Raw genomic sequence first — 27,761 nt, 5'->3', positions numbered from 1 at the left:
ATACAGTAAGAGACGCAGCGCTGAGATAGATGATAAAATAAAACCATTTTTTTGGTGAACTTTCGGGCATAAAACCCCCCATCCGGAAATATCTCGAAAAGCAGATGAAGAAAAAAGAATACCCATGTGGCATCAACCGTTGGTGACCCGAAAGAAGCACAAGAGATATGAGCTGTACATGGATATTAATGTCGTAAGAAGTAGCCGTCGAAATGGGTGTTCCATAATCTCCATGCAGGACAAACGCCCAGTGAATGCTGTGATGAACACCGCGGCCCCCGGAGCCGATGAGATCATTGGGAACGAAGAAAGAAAAAAAAATTCCAGATGTGCGCCATATATGCAATGCATGATCGTGATCGTACGTGTCAAGGAAAAGCTGTGCTGTGTTGCAAAGCCAGTGTGCGAAAATTGAGATACGCGAAGGTGAATTGAATCGTGGGTGAATCAACTACCATCCCTTCACATGGTATTCCCATGGACCGTAGTCGGTAGTGTAGTTGGTCCACGAACCATTCTTGCCCAGGTCGGAGTTAGGGGCGTTTGGGTCTGCTTCAACACTAGCCTGGTTTGGACCAACTCCTTTGTGTGGTCCCTTGGGGCCAGGGTACTCCTGAAGGTTCTTCACGTCGTGAGCGGTGTGGCGACGCTTGAGGAAGGCGTTCGCAGTCGCGCTCTTCTGCTGGCGTTCCCAGAGAAGATGTCGGCGGAGAGACTCGGTCAATTCAGTAGCGAGCATGTTACGACGGGTAGTTCGTGGAGAGTGTGCCATAGAATGTGAGCCGTTCGTGTTCATGACAATAGGCTTCGATCGAGGAACATCAGGCCCACGCATGACCAAGCTTTCCTCTTCCTTGCTGGGAGGGGACTGTGGAATAGATGGACCGCTGGGTGAGGTCAACCGCGATCGTTGAAGTGCGGGACTAGACCGGAATGCGTTCCCTTGCATGCGGGCCGGCTGGTGCATCATCATGGTGAGCATCGAGCGGCGAGAAACGAGATTGGGCCGAGAATCAACCCTTTGGAACATCTCTCCTCGTTCGTCAACGCTGGACTCGCCACCTTCTGTGATGGAGTCTTCCCAATCAGAATCTTCATCATCCTCAATGGCGCTCTCCGAAACTTCATCATCTGTCTCAATGGCGTCCTCGTCGGGTAGATTCATGTCCTTCGAGTTCGGAATGATGTGGGATGAGACCTGATTGCTGAAGGAAGCAGTTTTCTTAGAGTTCGTGCTGTTGTTTTTCGGCTTCAACCCTCCACCGGTCGCGTTGTCCTGCGCTGCCTGTGGACCCATGCGCTCCTCGAATGAGCTTTCATCGTCATCTCCAGAGGATCCGCCCAATGTAAACATGCCTCCCTTCTTCTTCAAGGGCGAAGGCCTCAGCTGCGTAGTAGAACGGGAGGGACTAGGGTCGATAGACAGTCTTGGTTGCGATCTGAATGAAGATGAGATGTGTGATGGGGAGAATCCACGAACGATACTGGTAGATTTGACCAATTCGGACCGGCTGGGAAGAATCCCAGAAGAAGAGACGCTGGTATCGGATGCGTTCACCTGTGCAGTATCGCTCTCGTTGCCCTCTGGGGCAGTTGTTGAGCATGACTCAGTCGACTCATGAGGATATGGGGTCGGTCGGACGGAGAAGTGAGGGACGTTTCGAGCGGTCGAAACAGAGGGTGGAGTAGGAGTAGGGGTGGATGGGCGAGGAGTGATGTCGACGACCGGGGCAGGAGCCTCGACGGGATGAGACATCGGCTCTAGTTGCTTCTTTTCCTTAATGTTGAGAACCATCCGCTCCAAATCCAACGAGGTTATGTGCTTCTCCTTGCCACGGCCAAGGCTGGCTAGTGAGTCCTCGCGGACAACCGCTGGTCGATAGTCGGAAAACTTGGGACGCTTAATATGAGCTTCGATGCGCTCGGCTTGGTCAGACGCGGCCGACTCGACACTGGCGGAAAGTTCGGGCAAATCCCCGGCTTCGGATCGTAGCAATGGGAGGGCAGAGGTGCGGTTAGAATTTTCAGGTTCGACACAGAAGGTTTCGCGGGTCCACAACCGCCAACTGAGGTTTTCAAGTCGACGGCCCTGGTCCATGTAGTCGGCACATTTCGAAAAGACTGCCCGTTTAAGTCAGCATAACGAGATTTAATGCACCAGCAAAATTGTTACTCACCCATCCACATTCCATGAAGACTTTGAGCGTTGGCGGTATCCACCTTGTGAATATTGTCCGCGTCCACCGTGAGAACCGGTGTCGTTAAAGGCATTCTTGCAACGCCACAACTAGCAGTGGAGCGATTGTGATTATGAAAAATCGTTGAGTGATGTTCCGGGGTCGCCGTCTCCCCCGATAGTGGTCGTACGGCGCTTGAGATGCGGTGGTTAAGGTTCGTAAAAATCAACCGATTTCTGGAATGGACCTTAGAATTTGAGTCTGGGTCTTGCAGTTACGCTGCAAAGAGTTGATCAATCGATTTGAGTGTCAAATATGCAATCGAATGCTCAGGCGAAGGATGGTTGCGTCAGTATTCGGATCAGGTGAAGCGAAGAATCGGGTCTCAGATGTCCGTCAATTTTCCGTCAGAGCGCCACAGTGCGGAGATTCCGGGGCGAAGAGTCGGAGAGACGGAGCGGGTAGCGAAAGAGCGGATTGAGATGATCCTTCGAGATTGAAAAGGGGGATTGTAGGTTGAGAGTAAGGTGAATAGAAAATCCTGGAGAAGGAAAAGAGGAAGGGAGTCGGAACGATAATAAGAATGACGGGGGGCGGCACTTGGTGGAGTGGAGTGGAAGGAGAGGGGGACGGTAATAAATTATTCAAAATTGAAAAAAAAAAAAAAAGGAAAATGAAAATTAAAAATTGAATTCTTTTTTGAAAAAATTAAGAATTTCGAAATTATTGGTAAGAACATGACAATACAAGGGGAAATTGAGAAAAGAAAAAAGAAAAATTCCGAAATAACTCCAGACCGAGGATAAGGGTCGGTGAAGGGGAAAATTCAATCGCATCACGGGGCCCTTAATTACATCGATACCATGTCCATGTATTGAGATTCCCTCTACCATGGTTCCCACGGTATTTACCCAGTACTTTTGACCTCTCCGACCTCGGGAGTTCCTCCCTAAAATACCAAAATACTACGGTAATGTTACTTTCCGTTTTGATTTCCTGATTACCTAAATATCAGCCCTGGAGCTCTTCGCGAGATGTCCTAGTTTCTTACATTTCAAAGAGCTTGGACATTTATAAAGAATGAGAGATATCCAAAGCCTGTGACCTGAGCCAAAAAAGACAGAGAAAGAAAAATGCTAAAAGGGTACGGAGTAGGTACGGAGTACTGATCGAAAGACAACCTCTAATGCGGTAGTTGCAGTGACTTGCCGGAAGTCCAGACCAGGGCTCTCTCTACGCCACTTAATGTATCTCGATGGTCGTTTGGACATTTGACATTTAGGCACTACCTCTTGCCACTGACGATTTACTGTATAAGAGACTGACTGTGTCAGAAAGGTCTACTGACTGATGAGCTGTCAAACTACTAGCTATTGGTTCTGACAGAACTGAAGGTCCTGCTGACTATTAGCGGAACTCAAGTCGCATTTAAGCTATTTTCAGCTATTTTCGCCACGGACACTCTATACACGGACTATGGGGTACACCGCGTCTAAAGGGCTAGGGATCGGTCTAAGATCTTAAGCCACGTTGTGATCATAGATATGAAACTTGGGGCTCGTTGATTCTCAAGTCTATACCTGGATCAAGCGTGACATTATAGAGGTCGAAACACAAATAATTCCAAAACTATTACACCTGCCTGTAAGCACCTCATTCCTTTGGTTTCTTCTGTTCCGGCTGATTCATGTAGTCTTCCCCAGTTCTTTACCCCCGCAAGCTATTAGCCGGGAGAAAGGGATGGTTCCAAGGCTGCATGCCGGGGAACAAACGTACCTATTCCATAGTAGATCGTGTTCTCTTTTAGATGCATTGCTTTGTTTAAAAACAGGTAAATTCTACACAATTTCATCGGTGAGAATTTAGAGGGATATTTTGGTACATCACTTCAGGCTTCAATCATGTGGATGGGGAAAAAAAGAAATGGTAAGCCACACAGCTTCACTCAAAGCAGCAAGGCAGCCTTACCGCCCTTTTCCTTTCTCTTTTCTTATCTTCCGAACGGACACATCCTGGCCAGATTTTCTATCTTTGATTCAAACAGGACACGACAGTCGACAGTGTCACAAACCCAGGCTACATAGTCACGAGTCTGCCAGCTGTCATAGTCCTCGGTTTTTCTTGCTTTTCCTAAAGAGAGGTGGGATTGACAGATGACGGTCGACATGAGGAAGGCGTCAATACGTAAGAAGCCAGTTTAGAGATGGCCTTTTTTTTTCTGTCACGAGTGTTTAAACGCTTACAGCAACCCTTGGGCTCAGGCTCGGACTGGCGGAAAGGAACTGTGTCTTTCCCTACTCCATCATTCCAAACCTCTAACCGGGCGCCTGGCAGGCCGATCCTCCAGGACACGACCCCTGCCAGGGCAAAGTCACACCAGGCGCACGTTTCATCTATCATGTGATATTGCTCCATGAGATCCTTGGCTATAGGAGCAAATAACTACTATTTACCTAGGTGAGTTGGAGCTGACCGAGATATCTATTCAAGTCTGTTATTCCCTGTCAACATTTGACGTGGAGGTTCGCAAGCTGTCATGATGACTAGGTGAGTTTTCAAGAGTGTAACCAGAGGCCCCAGTTGGATTTGCGGGGATTCGGATGGAAAAGGCTACAAATCAATATATCGGAAAAACCGGTGTATGAAGACCGTTTGATATCTCATTTCCCTCGTAGGTCTCAGTTGAAAGAGTATCTACCAATCACCCATTATGTATCTTCTTTGACCGCAAAAGATATACCCAAGTCGTCTGATTCGTTCAAAACAGTTCGTTGGTAATAGACGTATCCCTGCGGATGTATGACACCACACAATCCTCTACAGGATGCAAAGCATTGTCTGGCCGCTTGTGCAGCCTGAGTTTTTCATAGCTGCTGACCCCCTGTCTGCAAAGCTTGCACAACAATATCAATGACATATGGAAGTCTTCTCGGTGAGCAATCTGATGAGAGGAACAATGATAACTCAACAGAAAAACTCATCTCTCTTGACTCATCCATTCATCTACTCGTCTATATGTCCAGCTCCTGTATCACTGACTAGCATTCGGGTTGTACCAGGTGGCAATATGAAATTGCACATAGATGCTTCGTTTGATTAGGCACCCTGCATAATGATTCAGTTAAGGCTGCGGCTGCCAATAGATCGGGCCTGGGGAAATGGAAAGTCACCCCCCTTCAACCAAGGCATGGGGGACAAAATCCCATGATACCGGGCCGAGGTCCTCCCAAGCGACAGAAAGAATTCCCTCTAGGTAAATGGAGACCAAAGTTAGGGTGGGTCACTAGTATATTATGCGCTGTACAGAACCATTGCCACGAGGATGATCACGGGTAGACCGAGCCGCCAGAGAGGAATTTGACCGAGCCTGGGGCTGTGGCAGATGACAGCTGATGTAGACGCAAATCATGATGAGGAGCCCCGGAGCGCGCTTCAGGTTACAATAGCACTGTGTGATGCCGATAGGGTAAAGTAAGGCGCTGGGGTATTGGTACCCACAGTGTTATGCAGTACAAGTGGTGTATCCAGGTAGAATGGACTCCATTTTGTCTAATGTGAGCAATACGCCCGGCAGCTCATAAAGTGGCAAGGTCACGCGCAAGTCACGTCACATGATGTGGGGGTTCCAGGAACAGCGCGCCACCTCAGGGGCTCTCGTGACTTCCCCGATTTGACGAAATCTCCCACTGGATGGATTTGGGCTATGTTGGTTCCTTGTCAATCACCTGAGTCCATGTGACACGGAAATGCATCGGCTCAACCCCCATTTTCTTGTCTCATTTTGGTCAATTCCGTTTCTGCTTACTTATTGAACCGCCAATAGCGGTTCGACTGCCTTAGCTTGTTGATATGCACGGCTTCCGATGACAGCTACATTTCCGACCCAATTATGTGAGCTACTAACAGCATATACGGAGTACTCCGTACCAGCTTCTTGAATTTGATCCACAGGGATTTTGACGCGTCAGGGGTATCCAGATCCTCTCTCGGGCGAGTATCACTGTCATACAGCATATTCGTTCATCTCCTATCGTAGCATATACCCCATGTAACATTTCGCGACTCATGCATGGGATTCAACACCATACGCCGGGTCGATAGACGAGATGACAAATGCGCCTATATATTCAGGGTGCACCTATGTAATGTGGCTGGAAGTATCAAAGAGCTCAGGGATCCAACGGCTGATAATAAAAGAACATGGAAACCCTGTAATTTGGAAACGATAGATGGAGCTTCAATGTGTCACCGTTCCTGGATCCTCGCGCTTCGCGTCAACAAACCAACGGCCAGAGCTGTCCCTCTTTCAATGTGACGGGGCGCGACGTCGGTGATTGGCACTACCTTGACAGCCAAACAAGTGGCATATAACGGTGTACGAGGGTGATGTGTTTGAATAATTCACTCCACATTTCTGATTCATCCTCAAGATCTGAGCACAGCTCAGGGGGATCGCTGATCTTTTACCACCATATCGACCTCGTGACTCTTTGTATTAGATGTTGATATAGATCCAAAATTGAGTGTCGATGGGAGTTGATAGGGTAGCGACCTCTAGGCGTCCCCGGTTCTCTTTGTATCACAACAACTAAGTAGCGAATCATATTCCTCTATTTTCCCACTCTATTTGTAGCCCGCTTCCCCGGCATGAATGTCCGTGCTCAGATCGCTTAGTGTTTACTTGTGTCTGATATGGTCTAGTCCATGATCAATTGATCTAAAAAGGGGGCATTGATCAGGTATCAGAGATTTTTTGAGACTTGGTATCCAAGAGGTCTATCAGTTTTGAGGTTAAAAAGTTGACTGGTACGAACAAGGGATACTTGCGGGCTACGGGAGTCGAAGCCGGGCATAGTTTTCTAGATTCGTAGAGTCAGGTGGACAATTGATTCCATGAATTCAATCTAGAAGCATTCATACCAAGTTAGGCGGATCAGTATTCAGTCGAGATATCCTTCTACTATCAGGTACGGAGCACTCTAAGTACGTAATGATGTGTTCGTGTCCTTTTGTTTCGTTTCCCTACTCTGCAAAGATCGACTTGCTGGATAATGCATGTGACCTTCAACAAGGGATATCCGGGGAATCTTCCAGATCGGAACAAAGCTTACTGTATCCGCGAGGCTGGGAGGCCCCGTGAAATTGGCTGAGACGAAGATGGGATGTGGGTTCCTGGATTCTGCGATCCAGCCGGAAGCAGGACTTGCATTGCCGCGACGATCATTTTCTTCCGATTGTCTTTGGCTTCTTTCATATATTTCGCTCTGTACTCCGTACAGGCAGTCGACTTCTAAACATCATGGTCTACTGGAACAGGTGACACCCAATTTATCCCTATCCTAGACGAAGATCGCTCTGGACCTAGGTGTTGTGTCTTTGTTTTTGGTTTATAACCCTCGCCCTTCGATATCGCGGTCTCATCTACGGAGTAGAACTCATCACAATGATCGGCTCGGATGGTCATGTGTGCAATTCCTGTTACTCATTCTACCAGTACAACGTAGCGAAAACAGAAGAGGGCATCTGTGCATACCGTCGAAAGATCTAGCCCATCATATCTAATGTGCGGCCCTTGGGCCCGGATCGTCGACAGCTCCCTTGTTTGGAGGTGTGGCCCAATAATACATCCGCCCTGTACTTTCTGCAGATCATATTTCCAGGTATTTGGTAGCCCTGGCATATCTCCTCTCATTTTTTCAACGTTATGGACCCACTTCCCTTGATATTGAACCTTATGTACTCCGTAGGGTTCTATACTCTGCTTCATACAGCAAAGCAAGTATTGGGGCCCTATGCTTTAACCGCCACCTCGTCATTGTATATTGTTTCTGGGAAAGCACCCTGCTAGGGAAGCCGATAAAGAAATGCATATTGAATTTTGGTGACAGTCTCATTCACTTTTTTTACTCGTTCGGGCTGTCTGGTATTTGAGCTGGTGAATAACAGCCCCTGTCACAGCCATGGTTATTTTCAATTGTGGATTTCGAGACCTTTGATTCAAGTTCTTTTATTAACTCCTTTTGGACGAAGTATGCTTGTGAAAAACCAATTGTCAATACGAAGCCCAGGTCATTCATTTCCCCAAAGAGGTCGTAATTGGGTTTTCTTGGTGCGATGGTCGGAGATACGAAGGAATCAAAGACAAGAGACTCCCAGAAATAGTTCAATTTACAAAACCACCTGACTAAAAGCCTAGACTCATCTATCTTCGGAAGACTTAGAAACCCTATGATCCTTTGGTACTCTGCCATTGCGCAAACAATTGGATAATATACGTGCTGATCCTAGGCTGTCTAACCAATGATACCCCACAATACAAGCTGACTGCATCGGGCCATGGACATCCGGTGGCCATTTAGGGCGGCTATTCCCCGACGGCTCTCTTTGCCTTTCTCCCTTGACCAGAACGGCTGTAGCGGCTGTATACAAAGTCTTCTCTTATCACCGCCGGTGTGGTGTCTCTCGGCGTGTGATTGTGGCGGGCGATGGGCTGAGATGGCTGTGTTTGATTGCTTGTTTTTGCTGCGATGTAGGGTTTCATCAGCATGTAGCCTGGGCCATCAGGAGTGGAATCCCTGATTGATAACAAGCCTCTTCTGTACAGTCGTCACTGTGGCTTCTTTGATACCGCGCCACGCGACGGCTTTATCATCGATTCATCTCTTTGATTGTTTGCGCTGGCACCCTGTCACTGCTGATTGTGGACGGGGACCGGGTATTGACTTCAAAGCCCTGCAGTTCCTTTTTGATGTTCTGTTTGTTCTATGCAGTTGATCACCTGCCAGCGCGTTAGGCTGTGGATATGGAGCCTCCTGCAATCAGGCTAATTCTTCCGGGTTTGGCACCTGCTTCCCCGCGAGCCGCTGTTGTCGCATAGCATTTAAATGTTGACTGAAAACAAAGCCTGTTACGTACATATAATCAGACATGTTTGTTTGGGCTTGAGGGTCGAGCTCTAACTTTTGCGATCTAGCTTTGCAAGAAGGATACATGGTATCGAACCCAGCTTTTGCATTTCTGTGTCGAAGTTTTGCACAGTAGACATGTAGATTCCAAATACAACCTTTCACCATGAAGAAAAAATGTCACAATTTTTCGGATCAAAATCCGGGGAAGCAACATTGAGGACCCCGGACCCCGGACCCCGGGCCGCTTTCGGCCAAGCTGACGCGAATAGATTACAAAGAGATGAAACACGTGCAGATGTTCTCAAAAGGTATTGTTCCGGAATGATAGGTGCCTTACACAGGATTTGACTATTTCAGGCCGGAAACAGATACAGATCGGTGAGATCAATGCCCAAGACGAGTTGTCACAAACCTCGACCACTGGGTTTGTGGCGGGGCGAAGCCACGTCAATCCATGCCCATGTGAACAAGCTATGTAATTCACATTCTAGCGATGAGGCTGACGCGATAATGACCCCTGGTCCGAGTTCCCTTGGAGTCAACAGCCAACACCCAGATTGACCAACATATCGATTCTGACTGCATTATGCTCAATGGTTCATCATGTTCCACATGGAGCCGGGTCTGCCACTACCAGGTCATCTGAACGGCGGAAATAGTATCTCCGGTACAAAATTTCTCCAAGCATAGCGCGGCTATGTCGACTACCGTAAAAACAGACACACAAGCTATCGTCTGGTCTCCTACACGGCTATACAGCGTAGCCCAGTCCTATTGAGATTGCAGGGCATAGAATTTAGGACTCACGACCAGCAGCACACCCTTGATTCAGCCCTCCCCACGCAAAATATACCAGATAATGAAAAGCAAAAGAAGAATGGACAGTGAAACCAATCTAAATCCGCCTGTCCCACAGATTACAATCTCGCCCCGGCCACGAAAATGGGCGCCAGATCAAGGCTTGCTCTCGTACCTGTCAGTGGTGTCACACCGCAGTGATGGATTTGCATTTGGGCCGACGCGGAAGCTCGAACCAGTCCATGTACACAAGTACCGACTCTACCTAGGCAGGGTACGCTGTGCCCCGGCGTACTCACCTACGGTTATGCTGGAGCTGACGTCTGCCTCCTGTAGTGGCGGCTGTCGCCCATTTTTCAATGTTCCAATAAAGACGCTCTATAACACGACCCGCTGCAGGTCATGGGGGACTTTAAACTGATCTGCCGCGGGATGCAATGCATCTTGGATCCGTATGCTATGTACAGGTATGCTCGATCCAGTTGGGTGAATGTGTCCACATTATAAAGTCTTTATCCTGGCACCGCACTTACTGTTGTCTCATTTGCTTTTGAATTGTGCTGCAATGCAGTATCTCAAGTTCGATAGCTTTCTGGCGTGGCTGATGTCTCAAAATACGGATGGCTGTTTCCTTCTCTGTGTCTGGGTATACAGTTGCGGTCTGGCTAACGATATTTCAATGACTTGTCGGGCCTTTTCTCATCCAGTCAATTTGACCGCCATTTGACTGCCCGTAAATGTGAACTCGAACGTACAAGGTAGACATGTCGTGGGCACTTCAGATCATGCTAGTCAGCTTCCAATGTACCAACGCTCCCAGTATCAACAACTACACGTGAGAAGAAACAGAGAGAAAGAACTAGTCTAGGCCTGTCTCACCTACAGCAGGCTCGGGGGTCCATCGTGCCAATCTATGTACAAGCCCTTATACAGATCCTTTCTCTACTTTATAGCGATTGTTTTATGGACTCGATATATGCCACTCTAGAACCCCTATAATATGTAAATCCCTCGTACATTCCATAGAGAAAGTCTAGCGCTACTGTAAGAACCACTTTGTTATCATCTTTCTATCGGTCCTTTCTGAGGTCCTTTCTAGTAGGCTTTCAGAATATGATGGCTAATAGCCCCTAATCCTGTTAGTAGGGAACCTCTGATACCACTATGTATGCCTGGAGCTTAGAAGACTACATATACAGAGATATTTATAGATCCCAAACCCTGCCGTACTCGCCTTCAGTCAAGCTGTAGTAAATAGCAGAATTCTGAATCTTGTGGTCCACGAGTCGCGGGGAACTGGGGTCGTACCTCCATGCATTTGTGAAACCCTGCAATCAACACCAAAATCCCTGCACAAAGCTCAAAGCTCTATCACGCCCATTCAAGGGAAGATGGGGAAAGAGACCAAGGTGCTATCTTTAGATCTACGGGTTGGAAGGTCCTGAAAATGATAATGTCTTTTTCGTGATGGTTACATCTTTGCAGAGCTAGAAATATATCTCACGAAAACTGAGACTTAGTACGCGGCCTTGACCACAAAATTCCGATCCAGGCGTCCTAGCGAAGAACGCTCTGATAATTGCCTGAGATATGGGCATTATCGAGTTCATGTTCAATCCACAATTCCAGATAGTCCTATAGGCCGATACTTTGTTGCCCGAGGTAGTTTTCTGGGGTCACGACGATCGATACAACAAAACCCAACCCAACACATTTGGGATAACGAGATGGTTCTGAATATGTATAAAGAGTACTGAAACGTCACTCCGGGTATGAATAGTGTAGATCGTTACTATTTCCTGTTGATATCGGCATCTGTTCGTCGTACAAATTACCTAGAGTGTGGGGTCTCTATATTGTGCAGAGACGACTGATCTTCGCCCTGCGACGATTTCTTCGGGAAAAAAGAAAACAAATCGGAGGATAATCCCGAATAATATCCTGAGGGGGGGGATGAAGAAACAGAATGACGAGAATGAAGAAGCCAACGCATCGTCCATTTGATAGAACATCATGACCTAACCTTGCATGTAAGGCTTCAGGTGCCATCTAAAAAAAAGTATATATCGCTTCCTGAATGCCGATTCTAAATATCAAGATTCCACACTCGTATCCGGGTAACAAGGCAGCGTAGTCCCCCATGATAGGAAATGTCACCGGCTACCTAGTTCCATTCGTCCATTAATCTAGACCTTATGAGAGAAGAAATGACAGAAACGCAGCCACCCCCACAGATGCGCTCCGAGGTAAACGGAAGCCAGACTCCGAAAAGCCAAATTTGTCAGTTGATGTTGCGGTGGTGCGTCTGTCTTCTTTTGGGTGCGTTGTTCCTCGGCATATCGGGTGACCCTCGTGAACACAGGCAATCCCACACAATCCCGAATGGAGGCACGGATCTCCCACGAAAATGAAACTGTCTGGTGGTGTGGGAATGTTGAGTGGAATGGCTTAGATCAGAAGTTATACATAGAAAAGTCGCTTGCACAGAGTATGCTCTTTCCGCCTTTTTCTGCCGCCTTGATTAGACTGGAAAGGGGGAAACTATTTATAGATATCCAAGAAAAAATGGGAAGCCCACTGTGAAGGCTATTGGAAGACCACTGAAAAGACCACGAAAAAGCCCTGTAAGAAAGACATCATAAGACCGCAGAAGCGGCCGTCTACGCTTGTTGTTTTTACATGCAGTAATGGTATGTATTTCGCGCTTGCTGTGGCTTTGGCAAGGATTTCCGGTTGACGTCGTGCTGTTCAAAGGCAGAAATGGTGAGGCCGAATTGGGAACTTTGGATGTTTGGGAATCATGGGTAAGACGAGTATGTTGTACCAACAGGTGTCTGGTTGGTTCTCCGGTGTATGTGCGTGGCGCTCATATAGTTGTAGGGAATTAGATGCCGTTTTGGGCTATCGTATGGTTATTGACATCAACATAAATACTAAGTTGTCGTATATCCGAATCCTCATCTCATGAGCGAGGCTAAAGGCAGTGCCCAGATTGAGACATTATCAATCCTCTCGTTTTTATTGAAACTAAAAGGGTTCTATGTAATTGACCATGTTTTTACATAGCAAGCAAACCAGAATCATCAGTTTTTTTTTCTTTTACCATCGTGGAATAGGACTAGAATGGGGTGACCTAGAACTCGGACTGATCATCACCGGAGATAATGACATTGTTGATCTGATCAAAGGTTAACATCGAGCGCAATGGGAATGAAGAATGAGAGCAGTACCTTAAGAACCATACGGCACAGCTGGGTAGCAAGCAGAAGTTGCTGGCGCTTGCCGATCAGGGGGTCAATAGCGAAGTGCTCACGCATATCTACAGAGCTCAATTAGTCGATGAACAGGCCTGAGTAGGGAATGGGTTTCTAGAGGCGTACCGTTGGTGCCAGTCATCATGCAGTCAACACCGAGACGAGTGTTCTTCTCCTTGACCTGGCGAGACTTGATAGAGGCAAGGGTCTCAATGGGGCTCAAGCCAGAGTTCTCGGAAAGAGCCAAGGGGACGGCATCCAGCGCATCAGCGAAAGCGCGCATGGCATATTGCTCAATGCCGGGGCTCTTGACAGCGGCGTCCTCAACGGCGATGGAGCAAGCAATCTCAGCAGCACCACCACCGTAGACCACACGGTTGTCGCGCACCAAATTGCGGACAACACACAGAGCATCGTGTAATGACCGCTTGGCCTCATCGATGATCTGTAGGTGAGGTTAGCTACCGGCACATCGCAGTACATATGGTGTAGGGATTGACTCACCATTTTGTTACTTCCACGAACGAAAATCGTCACTGCCCGGGTGTTGGCGCACTCCTCGATGACCAACATCTTCTCTCTCGTAGTTCCAAAGCTCATCTCGCGGACAACACCAGCTGAGCCAAGCTTGTCAGATGTAAGATCCTCGAAGCGGGGCACAATACGGCCGTTTGTGGCAATGGCGATCAACTCAATCTCAGGACCGCCAACCCAACGAACGGCAGGCAAGTCATTCTGGAGCAAAAGGTGGTTGGCTTCATCGTCGAAACCCCACTGGCAGATTACCAGGTTGGCACCCGAATCCTTCAGCTGCTGAATCATCTCTGTGAACTTGTTCTTCTCGTAGTCTTGGAGCTTCTTGAATTCCTCCACGGATGTGATATCGAGCTTGTGCTTGGTCTTGGGCTTGGGGGGCTCAAAGGGACAGGTCAAGATAGCCAGTTTGGCATCCCGAACTTCGTCGGGCATCTGGGGGTGAGAGAAGTCCTTGTCCACAATGACACCGTGGACAAGCAAAGAGTCCTCGAGGGATCCGCCGACCTTGCCGTCAACCTTGATCAACTCGAAGTCAACATCCTTGCGCTCGAAGTCAGCAACTGAGAGCACGGCATCAACGGCGATCTTGGCGAATTGATCGTGAGACTTGGAGACACTACGTAAATTGTCAGCATCAACCAGAACTAATGTACAGCCAGGAGTCCGTACATCTTGCTGCCCAGACTGGTCTTGGCAACTTTGAGGAGGTTGGTGTGATCATCGCTGCTAAACGTAATTTCATCACTGATCCTGTCGAGCTCGGCAACGGCAATTTCGCAGGCCTGGTCGTATCCGTCGGCTATACGGATGGGGTGAATCCCTTTGTCAATGAGGTCCGAGGCTTGTTCAAGCATGGCCGCTGCCAGCACCACAACACCGGTCGTGCCATCGCCGATCTCCTCGTCCTGGGACTGCGAAAGTTCGACCAGCAGCTTCGCGACGTTGTTTGTGATCTCCATCTAGCCGTACCCGTCATATCAGTATCTCGAGCAAGAATTGAATCTCTCCGGGGGAAGGACTTCGGGGTCGAACCTGTCCGAGAATAGTTGCGCCATCGTTGGTGACGGTGATATCGCCGTCAGCGGAGATCAGAATCTTATCAAGACCACGGGGACCCTAGAACCAGGAGTCAGATGTGTTGTCATCCATCGCTTGTCGAGTGCCATACCAGAGAAGACTTGACAATGCTGGCCACCGTCTTTGCGGCAACAATGTGTGACTTAACGGCCTCAGTGCCATGCTGTCTCTTCTTTTTTCCCTGACTATTTTATGAAAATCCCCGTCAGCCCCATATCTCAACCCTCCAACTCTCAATGGTATTTTGAAACGGAGGATAAGGCGTAGCGGTGAACGTACTCCCGAACGACAATAAACGGGCGTCCCTGCTCGTCTTTCAAGACCTGAGCTATCCCTTAATGTCAGCGACCGGATCTGAGTTGTCCCAAGGCATTGAATGAGTAATCACCATTAGACATATCAAGCTCTGTTCAAGATCAAAATCCACATAGTTAGCAACAGCACATTTCCAAGAATGAGGGGTATGGGGGTGCGGCCTTACGCATTGCCATGTTGACGGTGGGTTGCCACCTGGCAAATTATAAAGATTTTAAAAAAGAGGGCACAAGGAGACCGAGAGATAATCAAAAGTAGGTGACACGACAAAGCAGTGAACTTGTAAGTTGAGCCTTGAGGGGGAGCTTCCCGAAGAGCACTTTTGACAAATGAAATTCTGACTGCCCAAAGCGGTATAGCGTATCTTGTCCGCCTTCAACGCGTTTCTGCTTCTCGACTCCAATTGCTTTGAATGCGACAGCCTTTCGTCTGACTTTATTACTGCAATTGAGGTTTTGATCCTCTAGTCGCCAATCTGTTTTCTAAACTATCCAAGATTATCTCACCCTTCAAACGAAACATGCCTCGTGAGTGTTCTCTCCCAATGTTGATTTGTCGCGCGCGCAGTGGTGAGCATGTCGGTTGACCCCGTTCATTCCCTAGCTCCCGTTGAAGATTTGTCCGACGAGGAATCCGGCGATATTCCTTTCAGAGATGCGCCAGAGACCAATGGCAAGGATGCCCAGGACTCCCCGGAAGACGAAGGAGACGAAGAGGAGGATGAGGGTGAAGAAGAGGGACTGTGAGTTGCGCATTCCCGACTGATGGATACATGTCTCTAACCGAACGAAGCTACGTCGTCGAGGATATTATTGAACATGACTGGCTTGATGATGTATGTTTCGCAACACTCAACCTCATTGTCCCAAGAAACTAATCAACTACAGGGAACCCTAAAGCTCTTCGTGAAGTGGAAGGGTTATGAAGATATAGACGACCACACATGGGAAGATGAGGAAGGCCTGATGTACGTCTATGCACTCGCTCAGCTTTGACATATGCTGCGCGCATTTATTGACAAACACCGTAGGGATGGAGCCCGCGACATTGTCACATCATACTACAAGAAGATCGGTGGTCGGCCGAAGAAGCCCGAAGATAAGCCCGCGGCAGCAAAGCCAGGTCGCAAGCGCAAATCTATGGGTGATTCGAAGGCTGCTACGACCACACCGGCTCCCGCAGCGAGCGAAGCTAAGAGACAGCGCCGAAAGTCAGCGCCCAAGGAGACGACTAAGCAACCTTCTGCCGAGTCCGAAGAAAATGGCGTTCAATGGGTTCCCAAGGGGAAGAACTGGGATAAGGATGTTAAAACGGTGGACACGATTGTCCGGGAGGGTGATGCAGGTCTCATGGCCTGGCTTGAGTTCAACAATGGACGCAAGGCGAAACTGTCTGTCCAGGCCTGCTATGAAAAGTGTCCAATGAAAGTATGACTTCCCCCACCGTGCTTGAAACAGCGACAATGATACTAAACGGCACAATAGATGCTCAAATTCTATGAATCGCACCTGTGAGTCAAACCCCCTCAAGCCATCCTCCTAATGAAAGCTAGAAATGGATTCCTGACATCTCATAGTGTTTTCAAGGATAATTAAATCCATCCGTCCGCCGACAAGTTGATATATCACCAACTCAAAAATAGTCCACAAGTGATATCTCTAGGCTGTTTCTTCATTTTCGGAATTGCAATAGCGAGTGGCCATCGCTACAATGCTTTTTGACTATTGCAATCAACGCGTTTTGAGCATGGCACTGCTGCCCTTCAACTGATGTTTAGTTTTGAGTTCCAATTCCCTCTTTGCGTTCTGGGCAGGTCAATACCGGTGTCTTGGGAGAGTATTTCGTTTCTAGCTACACGCTAATGTTCATGTACTTCACAATTGCAACTCATCCATTGTAGCTGTCCTTCGTGGGCTTTCTCGAATCCCACATCCCATTGGTCTCATTCAATGAGCCCTGTCTGTCGAGCCATGCTGAAATACTCCCATCTATCCTTGTACGCTTCCGCGCCGTGTTTCGTCAACGCTCGGTGTACACGCGAATATTCCTTCGCCTGTAAACAGTCATCATCCTCGACTGTCCAGACTCCGGGCATATCATCGGGAATACTCTTCCCAGCGTTGAGATATCTGAGAACCTTATCTGCCATCTCTGGGACCATGCTTGTACATCGCAGAGCATCGAACACGTGAGATTCCTTGGCACCCCGAGCCAGGCGTTGATCAATCCAAGTATCGACGTCGGGCACATCTGAGGCGTCATCGTCATCCACCTCGGATGCTGGGCTTGATGGTAAAAATGGAAGTTCGAGAAAAATGGGGTCCACTGGGTCTTCGAAGATATTCTTGACTTGTGGTCTTGTTTTGGATGCTTGTTTCTTGAATCGGCCGGACTGTGCGAAGGCATTGTCCCCCAATGGTCGGGGTGGAGCCGGCGGCGCCGGTGATGTTGTATTTGGTGGTGGTTGTGAAGCTTCCCGAGTCACGCGCCGAGGGGTTTGTACGGAAGGATTGGTGACTGGAAAGATATCTGGAATCCCAAGGCCTTGCAGCGGTCTTGTGCTCGACGATGAGACACAGGCAGAGCCTCTTTCTGAGCGTGCAGTAAAGGGTGGTGTGGGTGCCGCATTTGATGACTCTGGTTGGGGTACCTGACTATCAGGACGGGGACGGCGTGAGGAATGGCCTGCAGTTGTAGACGCTTCGATTGCTCTTCTTTTCATAGGTGAAACATCCCTCCGCCGCTGGTTTGGCGGTTCAGGGACCGGATCTCGTTTTCGTTTTGGGCTGTTTGTTATACCTGCTTGGACCGGAGCAGATGGTACCAGCTGAGGGACACCTGAACTTCGTTTTGCCGTGGAATCTTTTGGAGAACTCCGTGCAGGTAAGGTCTTCGGGCGTTCTCCTTGGAGTGGTGCAGACTGTAAAAGCTCAGAATATGATACTGGGGTGCCGCCCCCTGGACGGCCCTTGCCACGCAAGTGCTTCATGTATCTGCTACGCCAGGACTGCCATGGATGGGCTGGAAACTGTGTGCTACCAGTCAGTATCAGACTTGTGTGTGTGTGTGTGTGCGTGTGTGTGTGTGTGTGTGTCCCGTAGGCTTAAGAGTAACAGGAAAGCATCATACCAGTTCACTCAAATCCTGGTAAATTCTATTGCCTTGGATAGGTGCCCCTGGCTCTTTCTCAAAGTGTGCAACCCAGTCAAACAAAATTTGATCCTCTTTAAGGGTAAAGAATGATCTTGTGCTTTTTGTAGGGATGTTGAATGCACCCATCGGACGAGGTGCGGATGGCCCAACCCGGTGGGCTTCTAAATCTTCAAGTCGTCCCTTGTTGATCGAACGCTCTACATATCGATAAGAGAAGCTGATTCGATATTAGTACACAAGTTGCTTTCAAGGCAGCAAAGGATTCCGTACGTGTCCTCAGGCAGGTCTTTTCTTGCGTGATCCACAAGCTTCACATCGGCATCCTTCTCCATCAGCACCACGGTGCCACCATATTGCTAGGTATCCATTAATCTTTGCATTTTCCACACCAGAGAACGCGCTCCCTAAGTACCTTGATTAATTCCTTAAACCTTGACCTTTGTGGAACTGTTCGAGATAGCCAGAAGCGTGCGCCCTGGAACAGACTTGTTGTCGTATCCTCAGCTCGAGACGAGGCCATTTAGGCTCTTGTGAGTCCAAGCTTCACGACTTTTATTCGAGCTTTCCCACCCTCAAGATAGGCCGGCTTTGTCTGCGACGCGGTATCACGTGCTGACGTGTCGCAAGGGGCTTTTTCCACATTAAACAGCGGCCTGTGATGCAAGATAGGTGTCGTCTAGTTCGCCTCACTTTCAGTCCTCAGTTTTATTGTATATGAAATCGGTAGTCTCAATTGACAAGGGTCATAAATGAATTGGTTGGTTCACGCCGAGACAGGAAACGCGGTCACGTGGATACACAAAGTTCACGACGTGCGATGAGAGCGCGTTGACTGATCACGAGTCAAGAAAGATAGGAGCTGCGAAAAGTATTGCTAGAGGATGCAGAGCAAATAATATATCCTTTGAACTTCTCGAGAGAACTTAAGCTTCAGAATGGGGGCCCTCAGAACCGTTGGTCTGGTGATTCTAGCGATCTCGGGTTTCACCTTTATCGCGCTATTTGGCAGGCTGCCAGCTTTCCGGTGAGGAAGTTGTCAATTTACAACTCTTTGAGGCTTTGCACTGACTGCTCAAGTAAAACTCCGGTTGCCTGGCTGCATCGGGCACTGTGGGTGTACTTTCCAAATGGAATTGCCGCTGTCGACAATTGCTTGTTTGGCGGGAGGTTAGTACGAGGCTGGAATCGATCTGGCAGCTATGTATTGAAAGAGAACCACCCGCTTGTCCTAGTGAGCCTCAAAACTTCTCGTTACTTGTCTAGATACTAACCATGCACACTAGATTTTCTTTGTTTCCTTACTGGTCATTGGAGAGGGCGTCTTTGTCCCGGCCGCGTGGCCTCGGCTTTCGAGCATCCATCGGCTCTGGGTAACTGTGGCTATCACCTTACCCTATCTCCTGCTTTACAAGTGTATTGTGACCAAGTCATTCATCACCGCAGAGAATCATGAGGAAGAGATGAGGCGATATCCGTACGACCGAGTCCTATTTCATCCGGGGCATCGATGTAGCACCTGCAAATTCCTCAAACCAGCGCGCAGTAAGCACTGTAGCTTTTGTCAGGCCTGTGTTTCTCGGCATGACCACCACTGTGTATGGCTGATGAACTGCGTCGGGGCCAACAACTGCGTCTACTTCATCTCACTCTTGGTCTCTCTTTCTGTCATGTTGATATACGGCTCCTACCTTGGTCATTCCTTACTTTCCCAAATGCTGAAGCAAGTATTTCCTCCGGAGGTACAGGAGGCCATGCAAGGCTGGACAGCCTGGATCAACACATGGAGCGTTGTGGTCGCTTCCGACCCCAAAATTGGGGCAGTATTTCTACTAATGCTTATGACTGCCCCGCTAGCGATATCTTTCCTGGCGTACCATATGTATCTCATATGGGCTGGGGTGACAACCAATGAGAGCGCCAAGTGGTCTGATTGGAAGGAGGATGTGGAAGACGGCTTTGTATTCAAGACAAGACGAAGTCTCATCTTCAGCAGCCCCCTTCCTATGGACCCATATGATCAACTATGGCCTGTCCATACTGATCAAATCCTTGTCACTGATGAAAAACCTCCAACTGAAGGATGCTTATTGGCCTCCAACTCCAATTGCATTGCTCGTCGCCCGGAATCAGACCTACCTCCTGACCCTCGATGGAAGCGACTTCGCTCTATGAGAGACGTCGACAACATCTACGATATGGGCTTTTGGTATAATCTTCGGGACGTGGTGGGACTATCTGTGCGTCGAACTAAGGACATACCCGGTATTTAAGCTTCTTTGTATATATCATCGATCTTGATGACAATTTGATTTCATGGAATGTCTAGAATATCTACATGGAATATAGTCTCTACCACAACTAGGAGACAGTGACATTCAAACTAAGACAACAAAAGCGGGAAAGATGTTTGCTGTATGAACAGACTACATGAAAATAGCCTCTAAAGCTTCGATCTTCCAAAGAGTATATACGTGCATCCTTGAGGCGGAGAGCTCAGAAAGGGCGAATGAGCGATAACGATAACGTTAGTGCGGGCGGAAAATTTGTCTCTCCACTCCGAGCCTTTGATTCTCTCATCCCACTGTGATCTCCCCGCGCTGTTTATCGTTCGAAGGAATTCGCGTTGAGATTCTCTTTGCAAGATGGCAGATCCAAAGCCGCTATGCACGCCAGCCGAGCTTATGCTCAAGGTGATCCTTGCAGGGACCCTGAGCCATTACGAAGTTCGGGGCATGATCGATGACAAGCGGCTGGAGCATATGCTTGCCGCTGGGAAGCAGATCTTGTACAAGACACACCAGGAGAGTGATGTTCGGTAAGATAAATATCTCATTGACCGTTTGCATGCTTTTTATACTAATCTGCTGCGCGCTTTTAGTCACAATCTCGGTATGTCACCGGATATCTGGCAAGGTCTCACGAACGTCCTCACCAAAGCAATTCCCGTCCTCGAGTCCCAATCTTTCGCGTGGAAAAGCCCCGCGGCAAGCTATGAACACTCATCAGCCAATTTGATCGCATACAATTATTTTTCGCTGGTCAAAGACATTGAGCGCCTGAACGATTTGTGTACAATCGCCCGCAACCTCCTCGCCACAACCAAGAAGGCACAGAACCTCGCGGCAGAAACAGGATTTGACCAAAGAATACTTGCTCTCATCGACACATGTGTTCGCGTCACCGCACGAGCCTTCGATGGCGAGCAAAATGCGCGGAACGAGGAACGATGGCAGAAAGTCGTCAACCTGTACAAGCGCCTTCTAATTACGTGCCTCCAGTACCTTCATAACTTCATCATGCACAACGAGCATCGCAAGATGGTGCTTTGGTTAGATCTATTTGGTTACCATTCAACTGCTGATACGAACATCATAAAGCCCAAGGAGCCTTTGGACGACGCCAGCTCGCGAGAAGGAGTGGCACCAATTGTGCAAGTTGGAGAGCGTGTTATCAACCCCCTATTCGCGCGCTTTATGACCAGACTGCGGAGGATTTGCTATTGGAGACTATCGCCAAGTTCCCGCGGGAGCCAGCGACTATCAAGGAAGAGGCTGCCATGCTGCTTCTGGCCAACATTAAAGATCACATGGAGAGAATTCTGGGGCGGGATCTCAGCGCTATTCAGGAAATGGGCAGAGACCCAGACCAGGTCAAGGATATCAGGGCTGCTTTGACTGCAATCCTTGGGGCCAAGGTTGACGGTTGGTCCGATCTTCAGGACCGGGCTCGTGAGCTCCCGGCTGCGCTTCCCGAAGAAGAGCATGAAGAGCCTGAAGACCACGAAGACCAGGAGCATGGAAACCCCAGGGACCATGAAGAGGAAGAAGAGGAACACGAAGTCACTAAGAAGAAGACCATCCTGACTATTGATCGTAGCCTTACGGCTGGCTTCCCTCGCCTTTGCTGGGCCGATCTTCCGGAGATCAACGACTTTGGTGCTGTGGATGGACCTGTTACGGATGAAGATACCAGTATGCCTCGGTCAGCTCAATCTGCCGCCGAGACGCTCCAAGAGGCCAAGGACGAACTGATGGCTCGGCTTCAGGAGCCATCCCATATTGATGGCGATGAAGAGCATGACTATGACCACGGCGATACACACACAGTGGGGGATGATGATTCGCACAGCCTAGACCACATGGCTGACGGAAGCGTGGATGGAGATGGTGAGGATGATGTGGATGACGATGGCGTCGATGGAGAAGGCGACGATGAAGAAGAGGAAGACGATGAATATCGTGGCCGTCCTGGTGATCAACAGCGTGGTCTTTTGACAGATATCCCTCTGGTCCTTGGACCGGCAGAAATCGAAGCTTTGCCTATGATTGTTCAGGCTGGTATCGTGGACAGCTTCGGTCTCAAGGGCGGCGAACGGAATGGATCCAGAAATATGCAAGCGCTCCGTTGTCATATTCTGCTCACACAGGAGACAGGACGTAACCTACTGCGCGAGCTACTAATTTTCATTGCGGCATGGGATCTCCCCGACGACGAGCTCTACTTCAAGATGATGGTCCAGATCATGGAGGCTGTGCTCAAGAACGGCCTAATGTCTCATGCCTACTCGGACTTCGGCCAGCCGAAGGACATAATTTCACCGGCACAGGCTGTTGTGATCAAGATACTCACCCACATCTTCAGAGCCAAGTATTCTCCTGCTTCGGTGACGGGCTCGGCTCAGCCCAACATCCCCCGCAACCCGAGTTCACTCAACAGAGTCGATATTCTCACTGTCCGATACATCTTTACCATCTTCCGTGGCAACATCATCCCCGAGACTTGTGCTCTGATCTATCTCCAAGGTCAAATCCGCGCCCAGCGGGCTCTCTCGGAGGACTTCCCGCTCAATCTATGGGACATGGAACGGGTGTACGAAGGTGTCTACCAGTTTTTGGAGTTCTTCGCCGTCTTGACCGAAAACAACGACTGGAAGAACCTGCTGGTGAAATGGGAGATTGTCTACGATTTGGTGACATTGATCAAGGAGTTGGAAGCAAGCATCCCCAAGGGCCAGTTGAGCCAATTGTCCTTTGGCGCCGTACCCCCTCCGCCTCCTCCCCGAACGGACGCCCCCAACGAAGCTTCCAGTGCCAGTCCCCCTGCCCCTGTCGCCGTCGAACGTCCTTACGATCCCAGCGACCCAGACCCTGCCGACACCGGCGCCGGCAGCGTTGACTCTCGACCCGAGTCTCCTCCAATCACAGAGGATCCCTCCGAGTTCGAATGGCGCAACCTCAAGAAGTTGGTCGTGCTTGTGCTCTCCTCGCTTGTCTGGAAGTGTCCCGATGTTCAAGAGCAGATCCGTCGCTACGGTGGTGTCGAGGCGATTCTTTGCTGCACCGCCTTTGACGCCCACAACCCATACATCAAGGAGCATGCTGTGATGTGTCTTAAGTTCTTGCTGGAAGGTAACCGTGAGAACCAGCGTCTTGTTGAGGAACTCGAGGCTCGTGAGGTCGTCAATAATGACGGAGGTGTGCTGGAGCGAAGTGGCTACGAAGCCATGATCAACCAGGCAGGCAAGTTGGCCATCCGACCCAAGGCTCGGGCCGAGGAAATTTTATGAAACACTTGACCTTACGTGTGATGAAAGTTTGAAATATTACATATAGAGTAGATTCAGTCTCTGTGAATGAAAATTCCAAGTTACTGTTCTTTGCGCCGTCCATGATTTGTACAAAAACTCACCGGAGATGCCATCGGTCCCCGAGAACTATGGATTCCAAAAGAGGAAGGTGGATCAACGGTGCTGCCTGAACATCCGATATTTCTGCCTGCAGATCCTGGCCTGATTCTGCTCTACAGGCACAAGACCACTTTACTGTCTACCAGGATATTGGAAATTAGTCGACTAAGATCATTTGATTTCAAGATTAGCAAATCTATATCTACCTTCGACCAGCAAGGTAGTTGCTAATCCTATTAGTGTCTAGCAAGTTATCTCGGCAGCTATCTCTATCCGACCTTTTTACCAGGACTACAGATAATGAGTTGATTACTGCTCGAAAGTCACCTACGATCCTTCTCTCCACCACCTTTGCAAGACATCTTATAGATATCTCCAAAATTAAAATAAACAATAACAGTGTCTATGGTCGATATGGGTTGGTATAGACATATCCCCATATCCACCATATGCACATCCAAACTCGGCTTCACCTAAAGGACTTCAGCCGCCAGCACTGCACTAAAGTGCCAGTCTGGCTCATATGACCCTACCCACTCCAGTTCTATCAAGGTGAGCCGCCTCGAAAGACATGGGAGTATGGGGTAGAGAACTGGGGTGACCCACTCGGGCCGAAATCTCATGCACTATCCCTACGCATAGGAGGCATCCAGATATCCGGTCTTTGTGTCTTGCGTCTCTTATCGGAAGGCATACTGACATTATCAAGCGGTCAAGGCAGTGGGGGTTCATCATGGTATTCGGAGAGGTATTCAGCAAGCTGGATCCCGCGACCAATGTCTGCTTCCATCTGCTCAAGGCGCCATGTCAGTTCCTGTATGTCCTTTACTAACTCGTCTCTGAGTGAGTAAAGGCCCGACTCCAGATCGAGAGTGTGAGTACTACGCAATTTCGGCCAAAACTGCATAGCTTGGTACTCGGTCCACTCCTTGACAAGAATCATGATTATCATGATGGTCAGTCCCAGTACAAGAAAAAAGAAAATAATTGCGAAGGTCTCCAGGGGTGAGGGAGACATTGTAGGGGTTGGATGGGGTGGGATACTCACGGGTGAGTAGGTGTCTCGGTTGTGAGAAGTAAGTGGTGGAGGTATATGAACGTGGAGATACCTAGTTTGCTGAGGAGTAAGCGAGTGAATTGCATAGTGAAGAATGGGAGAATGAAATACCCTAATGTTGTGTGATACTCCGGAGAAGCCACTGTCTGTGACTCGGTTCAAGTATAGAGAAGGGTTGTATGAGTTGTAAGGTTGTAAAGAGGATGTGATGTGGAATGAGAAATTATATCAGTTAGGACTTGGGGACTTGATATTTATATATGAGTTACGGTAAGATCCTCGACAAAGACTGTAACTTCACAATGAAATTGTATACTCTTTGTTAAGGTCACCAGATATATAGACAAAGACATGAATGGAACTGAGATCAAAGAGAGAACAAAGATCTTTAAAGGAAGTTCGATAATTAGAGTATGAAAGCCAACGAGGGAAGGACTCGCGGATATCATCGAGGGCATGCAGTGGAATCTCAAAAGCCTAGATCACACACCCAGACACCATTAATGTCCTCTATGGCATCTTTACGTCTTTTCACATGAAAGGCCGGTCGAAAGCTTGATATTCTTGTTCGGGTTCAAGATATGCTGACCAGTAAGCCTACATTGAATATCCATTTCATTAGAATGTACATGATCGATAGATGCAAATGCAACAGTCATTCACTCATGCTAAGAATATGAACCACTGCCATGTAATATCCATGACAACAGACAGTTTAAAATGCACATGTATGCATAGTCTCTCAATCCGTTCAGCCATACATGCCATCCCATTCCTCCTCTTCATCTTCCTCAACAAGCTTCTTCTTCGCCTCCTCCTTTTCTCTCAATTGCTTCGCAAAATCCACACGGTCAAGCGGACACGTCCCACGCAGGCGCAACCAGGGTCGCACACACTCCAAATCGAAGCGGTGTGTCGGGTGGCAGGGCAGCTGAACGACGAGCGGATACGGATCTTCCACGAAGGGGTTGTTGCAGATAGGACATGTATCAGCGGGTCTAAGGGATGCTTTAGGGACGCGTTCGAGCACTAGCGAGACCCAGATATGGTTAGCTAACGGTCAAGAAATACCCCGCCGATTGCGGGGTGAAGTTGATGACAAGGCGAGCCAGGGGAATGCCACTTACTATCGCAGAATTCTTCATTTACACCCTCCACCTCCCGTGGTGGCGTATCTGCCTGCGCGAGCAATGACTGGATCATCGTGGTGAGAAGATCACGGCCGGTATCTGAGTTGGCGTTATCGGTTCCCTCCTGCGCGTCGGCTTGCGGTGCTGAGTCGGCCTCACGGCGCATCATGTCCAGCGCCTCTGCAAGGGAGAAGAATGCTGCGCTCACATCTCCTGGGACGGGGACTGCATGGGGTCTGTGGTCGGGAGCTGGGGTGATCTGGGACAGGGTTGAGAAGAAGGTGGAGAGGTCGGGGCGGCGGCGGCGAGGGGTTGGGGCCGTTGAGGGATCGGTGGTGTTGTGTTCAACTGGTATGGTGTTAGTTATGGAGATTCTGATTTTATTTGAGGGCTGGGAGTTCGTACTTTCGTAGGTCGACATGGTGGGGGATGGATGGCTCAAAAGCCTTGGGAGCTGTTTTTTTTGAGGAATTGGGGCGGGGGGAAGCCCGTGTATTGTGTGACACCTCTGAAATTGTTTGCTTTTCGCTATACAAGATTGAGCTGTTCAAGGAATATAGGGATATGGGGATTGGGGGTTGGTTGTTTTTATAAAGAAGTTCCCTTTAGGCAGAGTCGATAACGCGGCGCGGCAGTTCTGATTGGTTCCTCGCCATCTAAGCTCCTAGAAGGCTCATATTGATATGCTCATATTCAAATGACGCACATTTCGACGCGAGGAAGATATTTGAAACTCGGAGCGAGATTACTAAATTCGTTGGCCTCCCTAATTTTTTTGAAAGCTTCAATCTTTAAAGCGTGCTGGGTTCTTGCGTGTGTAGAATAGGACTAAAGCCAGGTTCCATCGTGTCCTCTTCGATTTTGTCCACATACTAGAGACATTTATTTCTTTTGTTCTTCTGACTATATATATATTTTTTAGCTCTTTCTACTTTACTAGCAGTCATCAATTCATAATGTCAACGAGCAATATTCATCGGCGGTATACAACAAGAAGTATCTAGGTTGTGACTAACAATCAAGTAATTATAGATAGCCAAACAAATTCACTGTACTTCGTATACCTAGGCGTCATGAGCATCGTAAGCACTGAGTATCTAGTGAAATAAGCAATGCTCTAGGTACTAGTATACACTTACGTATATAGGTTGCTTTAGTTAGCACTCCCAACACCGCATCCACACCCACTATTGTGTACATATAGAAATATTTTTGTCTAAGAAGAGAGATCAGAAAGGTATAGGAGTCTATATTGGCAATCTATGTTAAGCGAACTAGATTGGGGGTAAAGGGGCAGAGAGATATATTTCAGAGACGAAACTCTATATAAGAGTATACGATTATCAGGTGTAAGGCCTGTCAACTGGGTAAGATACAAGGCTTAATGATTGGGAGAGAAAGGATCAATATATTGTCTTAAGTTACAAGACTAACTCTTACAGGAGGGAACAGGATCCTAAGGATCTAGGGGTTCTTATACTTAGGTATAGGACCCCGTATCTACTCGAACCGAGTGCCAAGCCGATTACGAATCAACCCCGCTTTAACCCCGGGATATAAATAACGTACTTAGGTAAATAACTAAGTATTAGAATTAAAAGGACCTTTATCCTTTATAATTATCCTCCCTCTCCTATATAGATATCCCTATCTACGCCTAAAATAGAAT

The 27,761-nt window shown here is 48.4% G+C and overlaps 7 protein-coding genes across 7 annotated transcripts; 2 read left to right on the top strand and 5 right to left on the bottom strand.

Moving 5' to 3' along the window:
• Positions 1-451: 451 nt before the first annotated feature.
• Positions 452-2,271, bottom strand: N7500_006173 (uncharacterized protein; the record flags this gene model as incomplete). The annotated part of the gene is made up of 2 exons (XM_056677317.1): positions 452-2,121; positions 2,178-2,271. The coding sequence occupies 2 exons, from the start codon at positions 2,269-2,271 to the stop codon at positions 452-454; spliced, it is 1,764 nt and encodes a 587-aa protein (XP_056532317.1).
• Positions 2,272-13,016: 10,745 nt separating this feature from the next.
• On the bottom strand, positions 13,017-15,242 carry N7500_006172 (chaperonin-containing T-complex subunit CCT5; the record flags this gene model as incomplete). Its single annotated transcript, XM_056677316.1, has 10 exons — positions 13,017-13,061; positions 13,114-13,202; positions 13,264-13,582; positions 13,642-14,290; positions 14,344-14,633; positions 14,707-14,790; positions 14,843-14,936; positions 15,031-15,079; positions 15,140-15,157; positions 15,233-15,242. The coding sequence occupies 10 exons, from the start codon at positions 15,240-15,242 to the stop codon at positions 13,017-13,019; spliced, it is 1,647 nt and encodes a 548-aa protein (XP_056532316.1).
• A 344-nt stretch (positions 15,243-15,586) lies between these two features.
• Positions 15,587-16,661, top strand: N7500_006171 (chromo domain-containing protein; the record flags this gene model as incomplete). The annotated part of the gene is made up of 7 exons (XM_056677315.1): positions 15,587-15,593; positions 15,670-15,808; positions 15,859-15,901; positions 15,954-16,033; positions 16,097-16,493; positions 16,551-16,576; positions 16,643-16,661. 7 exons carry the CDS (start codon positions 15,587-15,589, stop codon positions 16,659-16,661), a joined length of 711 nt encoding a protein of 236 aa, XP_056532315.1.
• Positions 16,662-17,008: 347 nt separating this feature from the next.
• On the bottom strand, positions 17,009-18,739 carry N7500_006170 (putative transcription factor Rap1; the record flags this gene model as incomplete). The annotated part of the gene is made up of 4 exons (XM_056677314.1): positions 17,009-18,094; positions 18,196-18,436; positions 18,490-18,575; positions 18,632-18,739. The coding sequence occupies 4 exons, from the start codon at positions 18,737-18,739 to the stop codon at positions 17,009-17,011; spliced, it is 1,521 nt and encodes a 506-aa protein (XP_056532314.1).
• Positions 18,740-19,154: 415 nt separating this feature from the next.
• On the top strand, positions 19,155-23,785 carry N7500_006169 (uncharacterized protein; the record flags this gene model as incomplete). The annotated part of the gene is made up of 6 exons (XM_056677313.1): positions 19,155-19,243; positions 19,297-19,450; positions 19,503-20,481; positions 20,848-21,034; positions 21,098-21,665; positions 21,701-23,785. 6 exons carry the CDS (start codon positions 19,155-19,157, stop codon positions 23,783-23,785), a joined length of 4,062 nt encoding a protein of 1,353 aa, XP_056532313.1.
• An 832-nt stretch (positions 23,786-24,617) lies between these two features.
• N7500_006168 (Zinc finger RING-type) lies at positions 24,618-24,923 on the bottom strand (the record flags this gene model as incomplete). The annotated part of the gene is made up of 1 exon (XM_056677312.1): positions 24,618-24,923. One exon carries the CDS (start codon positions 24,921-24,923, stop codon positions 24,618-24,620), a length of 306 nt encoding a protein of 101 aa, XP_056532312.1.
• A 790-nt stretch (positions 24,924-25,713) lies between these two features.
• Positions 25,714-26,513, bottom strand: N7500_006167 (uncharacterized protein; the record flags this gene model as incomplete). Its single annotated transcript, XM_056677311.1, has 3 exons — positions 25,714-25,991; positions 26,090-26,440; positions 26,498-26,513. The coding sequence occupies 3 exons, from the start codon at positions 26,511-26,513 to the stop codon at positions 25,714-25,716; spliced, it is 645 nt and encodes a 214-aa protein (XP_056532311.1).
• Between the last annotated feature and the right edge of the window lie 1,248 nt (positions 26,514-27,761).

The sequence above is a fragment of the Penicillium coprophilum genome (assembly GCF_028826855.1).
Source record: "Penicillium coprophilum strain IBT 35676 chromosome Unknown utg000004l_segment0_segment0, whole genome shotgun sequence".
Lineage (NCBI taxonomy): Eukaryota > Fungi > Ascomycota > Eurotiomycetes > Eurotiales > Aspergillaceae > Penicillium > Penicillium coprophilum.
The sequence above is the reverse complement of the archived record's forward strand: the minus strand, read 5'-3'. Positions and strand labels throughout refer to the sequence as shown.